The sequence below is a fragment of the Nematolebias whitei genome, chromosome 6 (assembly GCF_014905685.2).
Source record: "Nematolebias whitei isolate Nwh7 chromosome 6, NemWhi1, whole genome shotgun sequence".
Lineage (NCBI taxonomy): Eukaryota > Metazoa > Chordata > Actinopteri > Cyprinodontiformes > Rivulidae > Nematolebias > Nematolebias whitei.
The window spans coordinates 33438062-33454509 of record NC_056503.1 but is presented as its reverse complement, the minus strand read 5'-3'; the positions used below and the strand labels follow the sequence as shown (position 1 = coordinate 33454509).

The following is a 16448-nucleotide window of genomic DNA, read 5'->3' as shown; positions in this document are numbered from 1 at the left end:
TGTTAGTTGTAAATTTCTTTTGTATGCATTTATTTTGAAAAATGTGACTTGCGGTGGCTCGTTAGTATCTCGTTAGTATTATTTAGCCAATTTTCGTTTTCAAATTTTTTTCAAAGATGCACTGTTTTGCTTTTTCATTTAGTTCATTTCTGTAAAAAGCATTGAACTTGATTTGATCTAATCTGTAATTCATGTTTGTTTTACATTTGTACCCACAAGTCCTGTCATACAATGTGGTCCTCAATGCTTTGATGGCATTCTCCATTAATGATTAAAAAACACATTTTTACTCCCTGGCTTTTAGCACAGACTGAATTTTGCTCTGCACTGTTTTTATTATTTTTTTATTGATCTTAATGTTTTAACAACTGTTTTATGTGTTTAAATGTTCTTGATTTTATATGTACAGCACTTTGTGGAAGCTGTGGTTGTTTTAAAGGGCTTTATAAATAAAGTATTATTATTATTCATTTCCAAATCTAACTTTCAGCAAACCTTTATCGGCATTCTGCATTAGTTACAAGCCTAAACAAACATTTTGTTAGAAATAAAACTTTGTTTTCATAAATTGGATATTCTACTGTGTGTGTGTGATGCTGTAGCAAAGAGCTGCACATACTGTTCTGAATGAGTCTCCTACATCTGGGTCACATACTTGTGACTAGTCAGATGGTCTGCAGATATTATTGGAATCTGATTGAGAGGAGAAAAGAGATACAGAGTGGGGGGAAGAGGGGATGAAGAAGACAGAGACATATAAACAGATGGATCAGATGAAACAAAGCCAAAGAGCACTTCAACTAAAACTGATACTAAAGATAACCATGGCGATCATGTGTGCAATCACTGATGGTCAGGGTAACTGACAAAGACCAGAAATGGGCATCGTTCACAATTCATGCATTTTTAACAAAGAGCCATTTCAATATAATTAGAAAAGACAGAAAAGTCTGAGTGGAAAGCAGACGTGAAATAGAGTGAGAGGAGGCAGTAGAGGAGCAAACCTGATTGGCTGTTGCTGTTGCAAAGGGAACACTTGTGGCAGATGTGGTGGCTGCAGACACAGTGGCTGGAGAAGCACCGTGCATCATGGGTACTTGAGGGGAAAGATCACACAGGCAGTTGAACCGGAGCAGATTTAAATCTTTACAGGCATTTCACTTCATTTTCACGTCTGTGTATAGAACGCTAATAAACATGAGAGCAGTTTTTAGTTTAAAAATCTGAATTCTTTGTTGTTTATATTTTATTAATTGGAAATGTTTGCTTTATCCTTGTTGAAGATCACCAGACGGCACATGGGATGCTCATTATCATGTCACCACTTAATGTAACAGGAGAAATTTCTAACTGTCTGAGGACACAACATAACTCACAGAAAACCTGCTCTTGCACATAAATTCAAACAGAACGGCCCCAGTGGACGTTTGCAGCTCAACTGACTGTGACGTGGCAGTGCCAACGACCACACCAACAAACTTCCTGCTGTCACAACCAGAACACGAGTTAAGAAACAAAAAGGGACAGCTGCGAATAAATAAATAAAATAATAATAATTTGAGTAGGGATATTTAAAAAGCAGGCCCCGTAAAGGCTTCATCTCCTCCTCGCGCTTGAACAGGATAAAGTAGAAAACAAAGAAGTGAAGGAAGAGTCGCTAATTGCTACGTTTTTGAGGAAACATACCTACATGAATACTGTAGCAACTCCAGTCTTCTCTACTGTTTTTGCTTCAAATAATAACTACTCATGTTTATAAGGCTTATATAAGCAGACAGTTAAATGAGGTGCTCCAGAGGTTAGAGAGCCTGAGATGGAGATATAATGAAGCTGGGGATTTTGCACTGCAACAAGCATTAGGTTACTGATAAAACTGTGGCAGGGCTAAAAGGAGGACGATGCACTGAAGGCTACAGTATAATAAAGCCTCCTGATGGGATTACATAACTAAATTCAATAATGAGATTTTGCAGTTTTATCAGACATAAAGAGATCAGATGTGTCATTTTAATTAGGTACAATTAGGCAAAGTGAAAAATGTGCTCATATTATATGGTGAGTCAAACAAGACAGTAGAGACCACAAAGATAGTCATTAAGGAAAGCTTGCACCTACCAACACTTGTTGCAGGTGTCATGCACAATATCGAGCCTGCCCATCATGCATTGCAGCAGGGATTGGAGTGAATGGGAGGGGGGGGGGGGACAAATGAAAAAAAGAGAGTGTTACAGAGTCAGACAAAAGTGAATTTTGACCTGAATATAAACAGATGATCCTCTATCACATATGTCCAACTCAAGAGCCACGGGCTAAATCTGATCCCTCAAGATGATAATTTAAATGTAATTTAAAAAAAATCTTTTCTAATAATAATAATAATAAAAAAAAAGATAAATACATCATTTAGTATAGACTTCTCTTGCCAGCTGGCCAACTTTGAAGACAGAAAAGACGGCTGGATAATTCTGTCATTACTGATTCTGATGTGGAAAGAGTAACAGAACGTCACGTGAGACAGCAACTAAGAAAATATATCAGGTATCTGACTTGAGTTAAGGTATCAGCTGAAAGTGTCCCGTGGCTTGGACAAAGTGTTTAAATTTTGTCTCCTTTAGGTAACTGAGCTCGTCACCCCTACTACATTGTTTAACCTACTTGATTCAATACATTAACTTTAGCTAATATTGATGATCAGTGATAATAACTCAAGTAATAGTCTTGGGATTATTATTCATCTGGTCCAGTAAACACAAATTAAATACAAAATGTGGCCTTGTTTCCCCTGTCAACTACAGAACAGCTGTTTGCACCATGAAACGTTTGAATGACCTCCTTTTTGAATCTCCTAAGTGTGTTGTGGTGACCTGACAGCCCAGTAAAGTGAGACGTATGAGGAACTGCAGGGAATCGATGGCAGGCTATTCTTAGACTGTCAGATGAGAATACTGGCCACAGTCTAAGATGACTCTGCAGTGCCCTAAGAAGACTACTTCAAATAAGCTGTTCGTGTTTGAACAGCTATACATGCACATATCTGTCCACCGGGGGAGTAATTCTCCCTCTGTATGAAGAGAATGTATGCTCCTAGCTTCTGAAAAGACACTTTAAGAGCTCCCTATAGATAAACATATATATTTTCTATCAAATGTTGACATAGGTTCCTCATCAGGTTCAACAAGGAAAACCTTTAAACTGCAGGACTTGTGCAGATTATATTTTAAAGACGTGGATTTGTACAAAAAAAGTCCCTAAAACAGAACCTTAATAAACTTTACTCTTCCAGCTACTGCAAACAAACCCACAACCATGCTGTACATATTGCATGCACGTTTCACATAAAAAAAAAGAGTACATTCAGCCATTCTCTGTGATAGCAAAACATAAACCAGGCGAGTGAAAGTAACATTTAACAGGCAGTTCTGGGTGGGTTAAAGAAGATCGAGGCCTTACCTGATGGTATGAAGGCAGCCTGCTGCTGAAACTGCATGTTGGCCAGGGCCTGTTGGTACTGGAATACACCAGCATTGAACATAGAGTTGGCACCATTGGCTTTTTCAAGTGCAGGTCTCTTTGGTAAGGGAGACAAGACAGGAGGGAGCCCCTGATAAGGGGACAGCACCAACATAAAAGGATGGAGGTGAGAAAAACAAAAAGATGGCACCAGTGACATTCAGAACAGAGAGAACAATAAATCCCATATTATTGCTGTCAGAGGTGCAAAGTGAAGCTAGTTGACAAAATGAGATCTCGGTCTTGCTAGACACAACCTAAACAAGCCATAGTGCATCTATAAAATACAATATTCTATTATTATAAGTAATAGCTGCAATATGCAAATTACTATTGTTGCAGCATGTAGCCTGACATCTTTAAAGATAATTTTATGACACTGAGGATAAAAGATGAACTCATTGTCGTACCATCAATATTTGATTTAGTTGGAGAAAACTGCATGATAATAGTTCCCTATAAACCATTTTAACCCTGTCATGACACCTCTTCACGAACTACGCATGCAATATGGTAAGGAACAAAAACATGCGACGACTATCAGACAGTATGTTACTGGACACTAAAATATTCCCCATGACAATAATTTTGAAGAATCATGAAAAGGCGATGAACTGACATTAAATATGAGTCATTTTATCATTTAAATCGTTTTCACATTTAGGAATCTGGAGTCTTAAAATCAATATTCCAAAGGAAAACTTTATTATTTATTTTATGAGGCAAAACTGCCAACTGTTCATCACCCCTAAGTGGTTCCTCTGTAATTAATTACATAGTTCACAAGTATATGTATCACACCACCGCTACATGCCAAGCTAAAAGGTGAAAGGTCATAGTACCAGGTCAAAAGTTGCGTCGAGGGGTCGCTTCAGTGATTTGACAGCCGACTGAGTCTTAATTAGCAGGCAGCGAGCACATGATGGCAATGGGCCAATGGGATTCAAGCGCAATAACATAAACCAGCAAGCGGAGGTGCATCATGGGGGGGCAGCAGTGCAGTGTGGGTTGAAAAACAAACAAACAAAAACAAACAAACAAATAAAAAAACAAAATCATTGGAATGCAATATACACCACTTACAAGACTAGGGCATGCGCACAGTGTTACTGAAAAGAATTCAAGTGCTTGATGCCATTTACTGTTAGAGGTTCATGAATTGTAACTTCTGTTTAAACAGAGCTCTGGTCCAAGGAGGAAGATTAATCATACAACCACATGCATTTAGTTCAATTAAAATAGTTTTTCTATTAAAAAAAGTGCTTTGATAGCATGGTAACTTTATTGATTAAAGACTACTTTTTAGAAGCTTTTGGGAGGAAGAGTCTGTTTTCTGAGCTTACATTAATCCCTTAATATCAAAACCAAGATTTGTGGCTGTCATCATTGCTCTTTGTTCAGATGTTGAGCTTTAGACTTATAAAAGCCACTAAGATGACTAGCGCCTTCTGACATGTTACAACCAAATAAACTAAGCAACTGGCCTTTTACTGATACTAACGCTCATGCTCAGTGTCATCATTTTTGCAATGCATTATGGTCTAGATATACAGTAGTCCCTCGCTACTTCGTGGCTCGACTTTCGCGGACTCAATCTTTCACGTTTTTTCAAAGTAAGGTTGTACACGAGGAAAAAAAAAAAGTGCCGCCATTTTGTAGTATTAGGGCCATGCTAAGAAGGAAAAAAAATTACATTATGAGAAAAAAGTCAAAATATTACGAGAATAAACTTGTAATACATCCTGTGTTGGCTCACACCTGCTGTGGACAGCCTCCAATGCGAGTCACTGTGTTTACGAAGTAGTCCGCATTCACTTTTGGGTCACTGTTTGTGCTTGTCAATGTAGCCATTAATTGCAATGTCATACAGCTTCAGTTCATCATAAGAATCCATATACCACAGTGCACTGGGCCCCCTGCTATTGTTCTGCCGACGTCAACATTCATCTTTTTACTGCAGTTGTAAGCCTGCTCTTTCGTGTCGGAGTTCTGATAATATTACCACTTTATTCTGGCAATATTATGAGTTCATTCTCGTATTATTTCGACTTTATTCTCGTAATATTATTACTTTATTCTCATAATATTTCGAGATTATTCTTGTATGACTTTATTCTCGTAATACTATGACTTTATTCTTGTTCGTAATGTAATTTTTTCCCTTAGCATGGCAACTAATACTCTGTCGTAATTAATAAACTCTTGGTTAATAAACTTTTGCTTTAGTTTAGTTGATTTCAATTTATTAGTTGACTGAACTATTTTGGTTGTTTCAACTCAGAAATCTGTCAATTCTACTTTGTAGATTTTCACTTGTTGCGGGGTGGTGGTCCAGAATGTAATTTCCATGATAAACGAGGGACTACTGTGTTCCTGTCTATTTATGGTTCTTTGACATACACTTAGCCTAAACAGTGTTTATATCTATTTGTTTCAGCTGTGCTCTGCAGTCATTCCAACAACCAGAAACATTAAATGTTGAGGACTTTCACTATGACAGCGTAAAATACCAATAAAACCCATTTTAAAGTATAGATGTATATAAAAATAAATAAAAAGCAGGTATAAAGGACTGAAAGACTAGAGTTAAACATCGACCTTGAGTAGCTTTGAATGTATAAGGGCACGGGGTGCCAGAGTTTACGCACGCACAATGATATATGTAAAAAAGTCCATGTACAATGGCTTTGTGTAACCATTTATTAGTATTAACGTAATTTCTGGACTATAAGCTGCTACTTTTTTCACACGCTTTGAACACCGCGGCTTATACAAAGCTGCGGCAAATTTATGGATTTGTTTTTTTTTTGATGGGCTAATGAGCTTCATGCCACCAAAACATTTAGCTTCATCACACCCAGGTGCTCACATAGCTGCCCAATACACATATCTCCTAGGGGGTAGTGATCAATGACTTCCTGGTAGACTACTGTATTTTTTTTAATCAGCCTTGTTACAGGCACTGCTCAAAAAAAATAAAAATAAAATAAATTACTGTATTTGTGCGTGTTACCAGTACATATGCGTGCACATCTGCTCACAGACTCATGTTCATGTTTGTGCTGATGTTCAATGTTTTATGTTATGAGTGCTTAGTGTATATTTAGTTGATGTTTTTCTTAGTTCATATCTTAGATGTTATTACTGTTTTTCTTATACATTTTATTGTTGGATGTAACTGGGACCCCGTGTACATAATTTCGCTCCACCACATGTACCACATGAGGTGCGAATGACAATAAAGAAACTCTGACTCTGACTCTGACATATTTAATTAAAAGTAAAAAAATATATATTTCTGTGTAAATATCTCATGTTACAACGTGAACACCTGTGGCTTATAGACAAGTCCGGCCTATTTATGTAAAATTGTAATTTTCTCTTTAAATTTAGCGGGCGCGGCTTATATTCAGGTGCGCTCAATAGTCCAGAAATTACAGTAGTTACTTTATCTTAACTGCATTCCATATGTCTTTATATTTGTATCATAATTCCTAAATTAATTTGACGACCACATTTGGTTATTTTCAACAACATACTAGCTTCGTGACAGCTATTCCAGTAACTTTTTACATTTTGAAGTTTAGCAATAAGCATGTTGTCTCCACTTTTATAGCGAGGACGAAGATTTTATAATAACACTCCTAGTTTACCCTTATTGAATTATCTCATTTAAGAGGGTTACCTGGGATCAAAGCTAATCCTCCTTCCTGGATTACCTGCTCCACAAAATGTCATCTACAGCACTTAGCTGAGCAAAACCTTCACGTGTCCCTGGAGAGACAAATCACTGCAGTGCAGGAACAAGACTGAACTGAACAGTCGTCTCTACACAGTTGTCTTATCAGCAAATAAATAAATAAATTTGCGCCAGCTACATATTGACTGTGAAATGCAAATAATAACTAATAAAGCAGCAAAACAAGCAAAAGGAGGAGCAGAAGGCTCAGTCACATATTAGCATGGATACTACTGCCCCTATAGCTACTAAAGCCCACTGACTATAGTACATCAAAGCAGAAAAGAGCAAGTAAAAAGACTTTAGTGTGATGTTTATTAGTTTAAAATGACTCGTTGCTGGAGCTATGTGGTGGACAGATACCTACCAAAGCTGCAGCGGCTGCAGCCTGGTTGACTTGGTGTTGGGCAGCTTTTATTTTGGCCTGCAGGTGAGTCGGAGGGTGAAAGTATTTGCATTTTTCCCTTGAACAGCGGCCCTTTATGTAGTCCATACACACAGTGACTGTGTTGTCGTTGGTGTCAATCATAGTGCTGTCTGCTGGGTGAGCGAAGCGACAGTCGTTCTCCCCACGCGTGCAGTTACCTCGCTGGTACTCCCGGCATACCTGGGTTCACACACAAAACGGTAAGAACTCGACCTTGAGCTAAACACGCAGACTTGCTGGAACCTAGGCATGAATAATTAGGTTGCTGCTCATTTTACTTCACAGTTAATGAACTACTCGGTCTGCTGAATCATTCCACAACTACTACTCCTGACAGAACCAACCAATCTTTATGGCAGGTTTGGCCGATACTGCTAAATTGATAAGTTGGACATATTTTAACCAGGATTTATAGTTTCATCAATCAAAACAACGTGAATCCAGTCTTTAAATAAATCATCCAGCGTTGTTGTCTTTTACGAGGCAGAAGAGGGCAGCACCTGCATGAACAGTGGCCAACCAAGGAGGAAAGTAATTGCTTCAGTATGATGGCATTGTTTAAAGCGAGGCTCATGGGAAATAAGAGGCTGGTTACCCTCAAGGGAGGCTTTAGCTGATGCAATAAGCACACACACAATAAATAACACAAATACACTCACAAGCTGGACGCACATAATTAATGAGGCAGCCTCCACAAAACAGAATCTGACACTAAGGGAGAAGCACAATAACGTCAAACATCTGCTTGTAATTTCACGCTGAGTTGTATTGACCGATGGGTTTCTGTGACAGAGCAAGCAGGTTATTTTACCAGACTCACTGTCTTCATGCAAAATCTGATTTGAAGAGGAACAGCTGCCAGAAAAAAAAAAAAACCCACCAACCCCGTTACCTACACAGAGCTCTGCACCTGACTACAGCTGATCCTGCACAATTGCTGATCAGCGCAAGGAGCAGGGTGGGACTATCTCCCAACCTCTCTTTTGTTTCTTTAGGTAGGCATTCACAAACGAGCGCGAAGCCACACAGGAGCATTTCCCACTGCTGCTGATGCTAGGAGCCTTTATTTTGTTCTTCCTTTTAAGAGAGACTGTCTTGTTGTCAGGCAGATGTTAGCGAGGCGGGTGAGGGAGGGAGAAAGAACGCAAGATAGTAGCGTGGTTGATGAATAAAGAGAAAAGTACTGACAGATGGGGATGGAGGAGACGGAGGTGAGTGCAGCTGATGAAAAATTAGACAGGCAAGACTAGATTAAATGGCATCAATTAAATGTTCAAGGCTGCAGGTGTGCTCCCGTTCATGTTTCTTAACAGATGTACATTAGCAGAAGTTACACCAGATAAAAGTAATTCACTGGACAAACGACCAAAGGGGCCTTTTAACCATGATTCTGTCTCCATGGCAACTTGTTCCTTTTGGGACATTTAAATCACCACGGCTTCAGGTGAAGCAACATGTGACTGAATGCATGCAGAGATGTTACATTTTACTGTAGAGGATGAAAAAAAAAAGTCTGAATAAAACAGTCTTCTAAAATAGGAAGTTCTGTCAGCTTCAAGAAAACGGTCCATAACTTATCAACTGACTGGTTCGTGTGTCCGTCCACAGAATTCCTGCTGTGTTTACTTTGAATGACACACACTAGAAACTAAAGTACGACAGGCACTTCTCTCTGAGATATTTTAAGCAAGCATTTCGAAAAGGGGGAAAAAAAGAGATGTGATTTCACGTTTCCAAATAAAGACTGTTAACAACTGGGCTTGAGTGGACAAGCAACCGCTGAGCAGATTATTGTTGCATTAGGTTCATAAATATTTCACATTCTCTGCTTGCCTTCAAGACTTTGATTCCCAATGCCTAATCTTTGGCCAAACACTTTTTATTCTGCAGTTGGATTCAAAACAACCTCTTGCATGCAATTATTCCCAACCACTACTTTTTCTATGAAATCCAGTCTCTGTTATAGTGTGAATGCTCATGAAGCACCCACACTATTGTGATCAGTTTTTCTCTGTGTTTTTCGACACAATTCTCGTCCTGTAGTTTTCAAGTTATTTCAACTAATATTTCAAAACGTTCAGCTCATTCAGGACAATCCTGCTATGACTTTTGATATTGGTACAACTTTAGCTTTTTGAAATATTTAGCTTTTTTTTCTGTCATTTTTTTCCTCATAGAAAATGAAGTGAGCTCATTTTACATTCTTCACATTGTTAGATCTGTTTACAATCTTTTACTGCTCCTTTCACATTTTTTGTTCTGATTCATCTTCTTTCAGCTTATTATGCTCATTTTAGCTCATTTCTGCAAGTTTCTGCTTTTTCTACTATTTCAGCTACTATATAGCTGTTTTTATGCTAATTTAAGCTTTTTCAGCTAATTCCACATTATTTGCACTCATTTCAACATTTTTCAGCTTAATTCAGCAAAAATGTGCCCTCTCCATTTCCTTTAAATTTCAGCTTATTTCTGCCTTTTAGCTACTTTTCAGCTGTTTTTTTTTTTTTTTTTTTTTTGTTGCTAATTTCAGCTTTTGTCAGATAATTTTCACTTTTTTCTACTAATTTTTCCTTTTTTCAGCCTATTTGGGCAAATGTGTGTTCTTTCTGTCTTCTTCCACTAATTTAAGTTTTTTCTTCTTTTTCAGCTACTTTTTTGTTGTTGCTAATTTCAGCTTTTTTCATATAATTTCCAATTTTTAGCTCTTTTCTGCTTCTTTCAGCAAACATGTTCTTTTTGCTCTCTTCTGCTAATTTAAGCTTGTTCTATACCTTTTCAGATACTTTTTTAAAGCATTTTTAGCTAATCCTAGCTGTTTTCAGATAAATTCAAAATTTTCATGGTATTTTTGTTGTTGTTGCTATTTTAGCCTAATTAACTTGTTTCTGCTAATTTTAGGTTGTTTTGGCGCTAGTTTCAGCTTTTTCTGCTATTTCAGCTACTTTTTAGCTGTTTTGTGCTCAATTTAGCTTTTCTAGCTAATTCCAATTTTTTTTTTAGCTCATTTGAACTCCTTCCACTTTCTACTGGTAGCTTAAGCTTCTTTCTGCCTTTTTCAGCTACTTTTCAGCAACATATTTGTAATTTCAGCTTTTATTTTTTTAGCTAATTTCCTAATTTTTGGGCTAATTTTTCTATTTAATTAAACCAAATTCATCAACTCTGTTCTTTCTGCTTTCTTCTGCTAACTTAGGTTTGATCTTCCATTTCAGTTGTTTTTCAGCAAGTTCTTCAGCACTAAGAATTCACACTGCATTTTCACAGGAAAATGCAATTTTTCTAGTTTACTTTGTTTTTGCCCCAACCCTCCTCTGATGACCACAACAGGTCTGCAGATTGATTTCCAATCTCCCTCACTTCCTTTTCTCTTTGTCACCATTGGCCCGTTCCCTCGCGCTGCATGTCGCTCTCTCGCTCGCCACATCTAGTGACTTACTCGGCCTCACCCCCATTAATTACCCAACGACCAAACATTACAAGTTAAATGTAACCTCCCCACCGTTCTCGCACGCCTCCTGCCTGCTTCCAACGATTTCCCCATTACTCCGCTGCAAGTGTTTCCCGAGCGCAGCTACATAATGGATGAGATTGACTTACTGTCCAATTAGCAGGCAAGAGGAAGGGGCACGCATCAGGCTTCAAATGAATAATGTCATAGAAGAAAGAAAAGATAAAAAACATTTTTTTTTGTACGAAACAACTTGAGTTTGTGCCAAACCATGTTGTTTCCTGCTTGTTAATGAAAGGGACATGGGTAAGGCTGGTAGAGCAGTAATCTCATTACTGTCTTGCTCGCTTTGCTTATGTCTTGGTAATGACTGAGCTGTGCTAATGATATGTACTTGCTGTGACAGGAACGGTATACCACACACATAATTAAAATCTACAATCAGAAACTGTTGAGGCAGGACTTTCCAAGCCATGCCTTTAATATTCAAATAGAGACAGTCCACATTTCAAAGCCCAGTCAGTCTGTGCTGCTATAAAAAGGATCTGTGTGTGTGTGTGTGTGTGTGTGTGGGGGGGGGGGGGATGTGTGTGCAGTATTTACTGGAAATTTGTACCGGTAATTCAGTTTAATCTTAAACTGATTCCGACTACAGTATTTTATCTATTCTGTACGTTTTTTTTGTCATCCTTTTCCTCCCTTGTGCAAAAATAAATAAATCAAATAAAATCAGCTACTTTCAGCAAATTTATGCTCTTTTGTGCTCCTTTCAGCTTTATTCTGCTAACTAGAAGATTGTTCTGCTTCTTCTAACTTCTTTATGGCATTTTCAGCTTGTTATGGTTATTTCAGCTTATTTCTCCAAGTTTCAACTATTTCTGCTGTTTCAAGTACTATTTAGCTGTTTTTATGCTAATTTGAGGTTTTTGAACTAATTTCACATTTTTGCACTGATTTATACTTTTTTCATCCTAATCATCAAAAAATGTGTTCTTACCACTTCATCCTGGTAATTTCAGCTTGTTGCAGCTTCTTTAGCTTCAGCAGTTTTTTCATTTCAGCTTTTTTCAGATAATTTCCACTTTTTATGCTAATTTCTGCTTCTTTCAACCTAATTGGACAAAACTGTACTCTCTCCACGTCCTTCTAATTTAAGTTTCTGTTAGCTTTTTTAGCTACTTTCAGCTATTTATTACTAATTTCAGCTTTATTTTTTAGCTAAATTTATAATCTTTTGTGCTCATTTCTGCTTATTTAAACCTTATCCAGCAAATATGTGTCCTTTATGCTTCCTTCTGCTAACTTTGGCTTGTTCTTCCATTTCAGCTACATTTCAGCATGTTTTTTTAAGATAATTTCAGCAGTTTTTCAGCAAGTTCTTCTGCAATAAGCATTTACACTATTTTCGCAGGAAATGCAATTTCTCTAGTTTTTCTTGTTGTTTCTTGGTCATAAAGCATGCATGGAAATGAGTTCCTCACCTCCAGTCTGTCTGTCCTCATGAGTTTCTGTGCAGCAGCAGCAGCAGCAGGTACAGGAACGCTGGGGTTGCTGGTGACCAGTACAGGTGCACTGGGCAAGATGTCAGCAGGCATGAGGCCAGGCGACACGGGGCCAAGGTAGGGGTTAAACGCAGCGGCTGCAGCAGCGTTGGCATTGGTGGCAAGGCTGGGTGTGACTGAAAACATGGGCTGCCGAGCACAAGCACATTAAAAGTTTGTCAAAATTCATCCTCGAAATTTTAGTCACGACTCACACAAAGGAACAGTTTGCATTTAATTTATTGTTGGGTTCTGTGGATAAGTTAAAAACAAATATCTAACCTGTTGGAGATAGATCTCAGATCCTCCAGTTAGGGAGAAATAAAAGTACTGAATGGATCAATAAGCTAACAGAAAGGAGATTGCTGCCATGTTAAAACAACTCCAGCATTAAGACAATTTATAACAGTTAATGTGAAAGCCTTTTTTTTTACTTTAGCAGAACTGTAAAATTTGAGCAATTACTTATATATATAATTCCATAGTAAAGACGGGGTAGGTCTGCTCTCTGGTAATAATAATGATCCACGAGCAACATATAGTGCAAAATCAAACATGATAACTCAGAGTCACCTGCTGTGAAAAAAGATGGAAAAAAACAATAAAATGGCTTTTTCTTGAATACCCGTAATTTTGCATCATTTATCCCACCTTACAGTTTTGTATTTGAAAAGTAATTTTTCACAATGGATGGATGGGTGGATGGATGGATGTTTTACCTAAATTATTTTTTATAATAGACATCAGACCTAACCTGTCTCCAGTCTAACCAGACATTTGTGTGAATAACTACAACACAAAGTTTAGTGTTTTTAATTAAAAAAACAAACAAACAGCATTTTCATTCCTTTATATCAAATTTGTAAGAGTGTAGTTGTTTTTAGACAACATAAATCAACTTGCCCTGCTCAGACTAGCTGTTAGCTTGTCTCCTTTAAAAAAATAATTGCCATTTCTCCAAAATGAGAATGTTTAAAGAGTTATCTTCAACAGGTAAGATATTTACTGTTCATAACTTTCCACTGAACTCCATGCATCCATTATCTTTAAACGCTTCTTTTCTTTCCAGGTCACGCGGGTCACTGGTGCCCAAACTCAGCAATCACTGTGTGAGAGGTGGGGGACACCCTGGACAGGTCTCCAGTCCATAACAAGGACACATAGAGACAAACGAGACAAACATTCACTCTCTCACTCCCACCTAGGGACAATTTAGAGTTACCAATCAACCTAACATGCATGTTTTTGGTCTGTGGGAGGAAACCAGCGTACCAGGAGAAAACCCACACATGCACGGAGAGAACATGCAAACTCCACCCAGAAAGCCGCCCCCCCCCAGCCCGGATTCAATCTCTTGACCTTCTCGCTGAGAGGTGGCAGCTCTACCAACTGCACCACCATGCTGCCCCACTGAATCCTATTTTTTTTAAAAATCCTAACTATTCCTTTAATGATAAATATAACAGTTGATATGGAAATGAATAATACATGAAGTTTTATTTAGCAAAGCAGAGAAGTAAGCTGTGGCTGTGGAGAGACAGAGGATCGATCGTTAGCAGCCCAACACACACGGAGCAACTATATATATTTATCACAGCTGCTGTTTGTACTAATAGTAAAATGAGGGCTTTTCGTTAATATGTCGTGTTATTGACTCACTAGTCATGCGCATCATATACCAGAGACCACACAGTTAACAGCGATAATAATAAGAGACGTGAAACTGTCCATCCGTGCGACGTGGGAGACGTTTCACTGCCTGTTTGTGCAGCGCTGGACCTGAGCAGAGAAAACACCCACCTTACATCTTCATCTGCAGAGCTCCAAGCATGAGGCTAAGGAGTACAAGCTGACATGGCACAATGCAAGTTTTCCTTGCACGCTCCCGACCTCAGCCCCAGACTGAGGATTGTCTCCTGAGCCCTCACCATGAGGACACAGTGCACAACAGAGCAGTGAGAAAGAGGCAGCCACATTCCTCCTAAAACCTCCTCACTGCTCCGTTAAAAAGAAGAAAAAAATGTAAAGAAGAGGTTGCTAGGTTTGTCAATTCTCCTGTTATTTAAAAACAAAATATCTAAAGAATTATGCAAAGTGCTGGGAAAAAAAAGGCACATTTAGTGTTCTCACATATCAGTTTGAGTAATTTGTAGCTCAAGGTTGAGATTGGCGAGACATGATGTCACTGAACACTCTCACAGTCAGAAGATTGTAGAAGTGCAGTGATATCATGCTGGAAAGAGCTGTGACCTCGCTGCAGGCCTTTTTGGGAGTCTCTGTTCACATGGTATTTTTCCTACAGATGACAGTCAAACAGCAGCGTGTGGGCTGGGGGAGAATCTGAAATGTAAATTCACATTTAGAAAACAAACCGGCTCACAACCCATTTTCAGCCAGTTATTGGTTTTGACATTTATAAGCATTATCACAGTAGTTCTCAAACTGGGGCCCCCAGACTCCCAGGGGGCCGCGGGTCAGTGCTTGGGTGTCCTCAAAATTAAAAAAAAGTAAATGTTTAACAACCCATTAAAATACACCAAAATGCAGGAAATCGCATCTACTTTATTCAAAGTTTTCTGGGGGAGGACCCAATGACCCCCCGCACCCCCGCCCCATTAGTCCACCTGCTATTTGCATTCCGGCATTGATTGGTTTACACATTAAGCCCTGTTACTTGGTATAACTACTGTTATGATGCTGTTCATTTTTATGTAGAGATTTCTGTAATAATTTGAAGAAGTGGCGACACATTCATGTTCATTAAGTGAATAGCTAAAGTTTTAAAGTGGTTTTTGATACTGTTCATTTTCTCAAAACTGTAATTTTTGGAAATCGAAATTAAAAAATGTTGTTAATGAAGTGTGTCTTGAATGAAAAACACAGTAGTCCCTTGTTACTTCGCGGTTCGTTTTTTTCGCGGACTCGCTCTATCGCGGCTTTTCAAAATAAGATTGGACATGACACACAACTGGCTGATTGATGGATGAGCCACATGATCGTCATGGAATTTTTATTTAAAATAAATTATTTTAAATTATTTAGCACCAGCTGGCAGCCTGTCATGAGCTCCACTCTGCAGCGGAGAAGTGGGCGTGGCCTATAGCCTGAGAGCTGAAATCATGACATTCTGTGCTCTTATCTTATCTTCGTTTAGAGTTTAGAAACATTGTTTAGAATATTGCAAGAGTGTGGGAAGTGTTTAAAATGCCTTTATATTTATATATAAATACTAAAATAAACTAAAACTTGTAATACTATTCCTCCTTAGCTGTTTTTCACTTATCGCGGGGCTTCAGGGTACGGCTTCCCAACGATAAACAAGGGACTACTGTACCCCATGTTTAAAAGTATAAAAATTGTATTAACACTATTAAAGAGCAGGTCTTAAGTATTTATGTTACACAAATATTTCCATTGCATTAAAGAGACAAATTGAAGAAAATAATTTAATAAACACGAGGGCTATGAGAAGGTCCCTGCAGCTTTTTCTCCCCTGAACTCAAAAAGTTTGAGAACCCCTGCCATCGTTTAGTGAAAATTTTGATTTAAGTCAACTTGTTGTAACAATCTGACTCTGTGGTGACCCCGAAAAACAACAAACCAAATCAGGAAAGTTGTGGATAAAACAGACCCAGTAATGTCAGTAAAGATTGCTGAAAGTTTAGGTTTTAAAATTTTACGATTTCCAGTTGAAATCCATTCATTCGTGTCTTTATCAAACATCAAAATGTGTCTAAATTCACATTCGCACTACAGTTTATTTCTCCCATCTTCATAAAGCGA

At 38.2% G+C, this 16448-nt stretch overlaps 1 protein-coding gene across 1 annotated transcript in view; it reads right to left on the bottom strand.

Annotated features, from left to right (window-relative positions):
• The window catches only part of LOC119410645 (muscleblind-like protein 1), a 61218-nt gene that overhangs the window by 2015 nt on the left and 42755 nt on the right, over nt 1-16448 (bottom strand). Inside the window, exons 3-9 of the mRNA XM_037677530.1 lie at nt 12606-12815; nt 7617-7856; nt 4353-4406; nt 3451-3601; nt 2116-2151; nt 1005-1096; nt 620-693 (exon numbers count right to left, since the gene is read on the bottom strand). Coding sequence (XP_037533458.1) covers nt 637-693; nt 1005-1096; nt 2116-2151; nt 3451-3601; nt 4353-4406; nt 7617-7856; nt 12606-12815 — 840 coding nt within the window. The 3' untranslated portion in view covers nt 620-636. The remainder of the gene's footprint in view (nt 1-619; nt 694-1004; nt 1097-2115; nt 2152-3450; nt 3602-4352; nt 4407-7616; nt 7857-12605; nt 12816-16448) is intronic.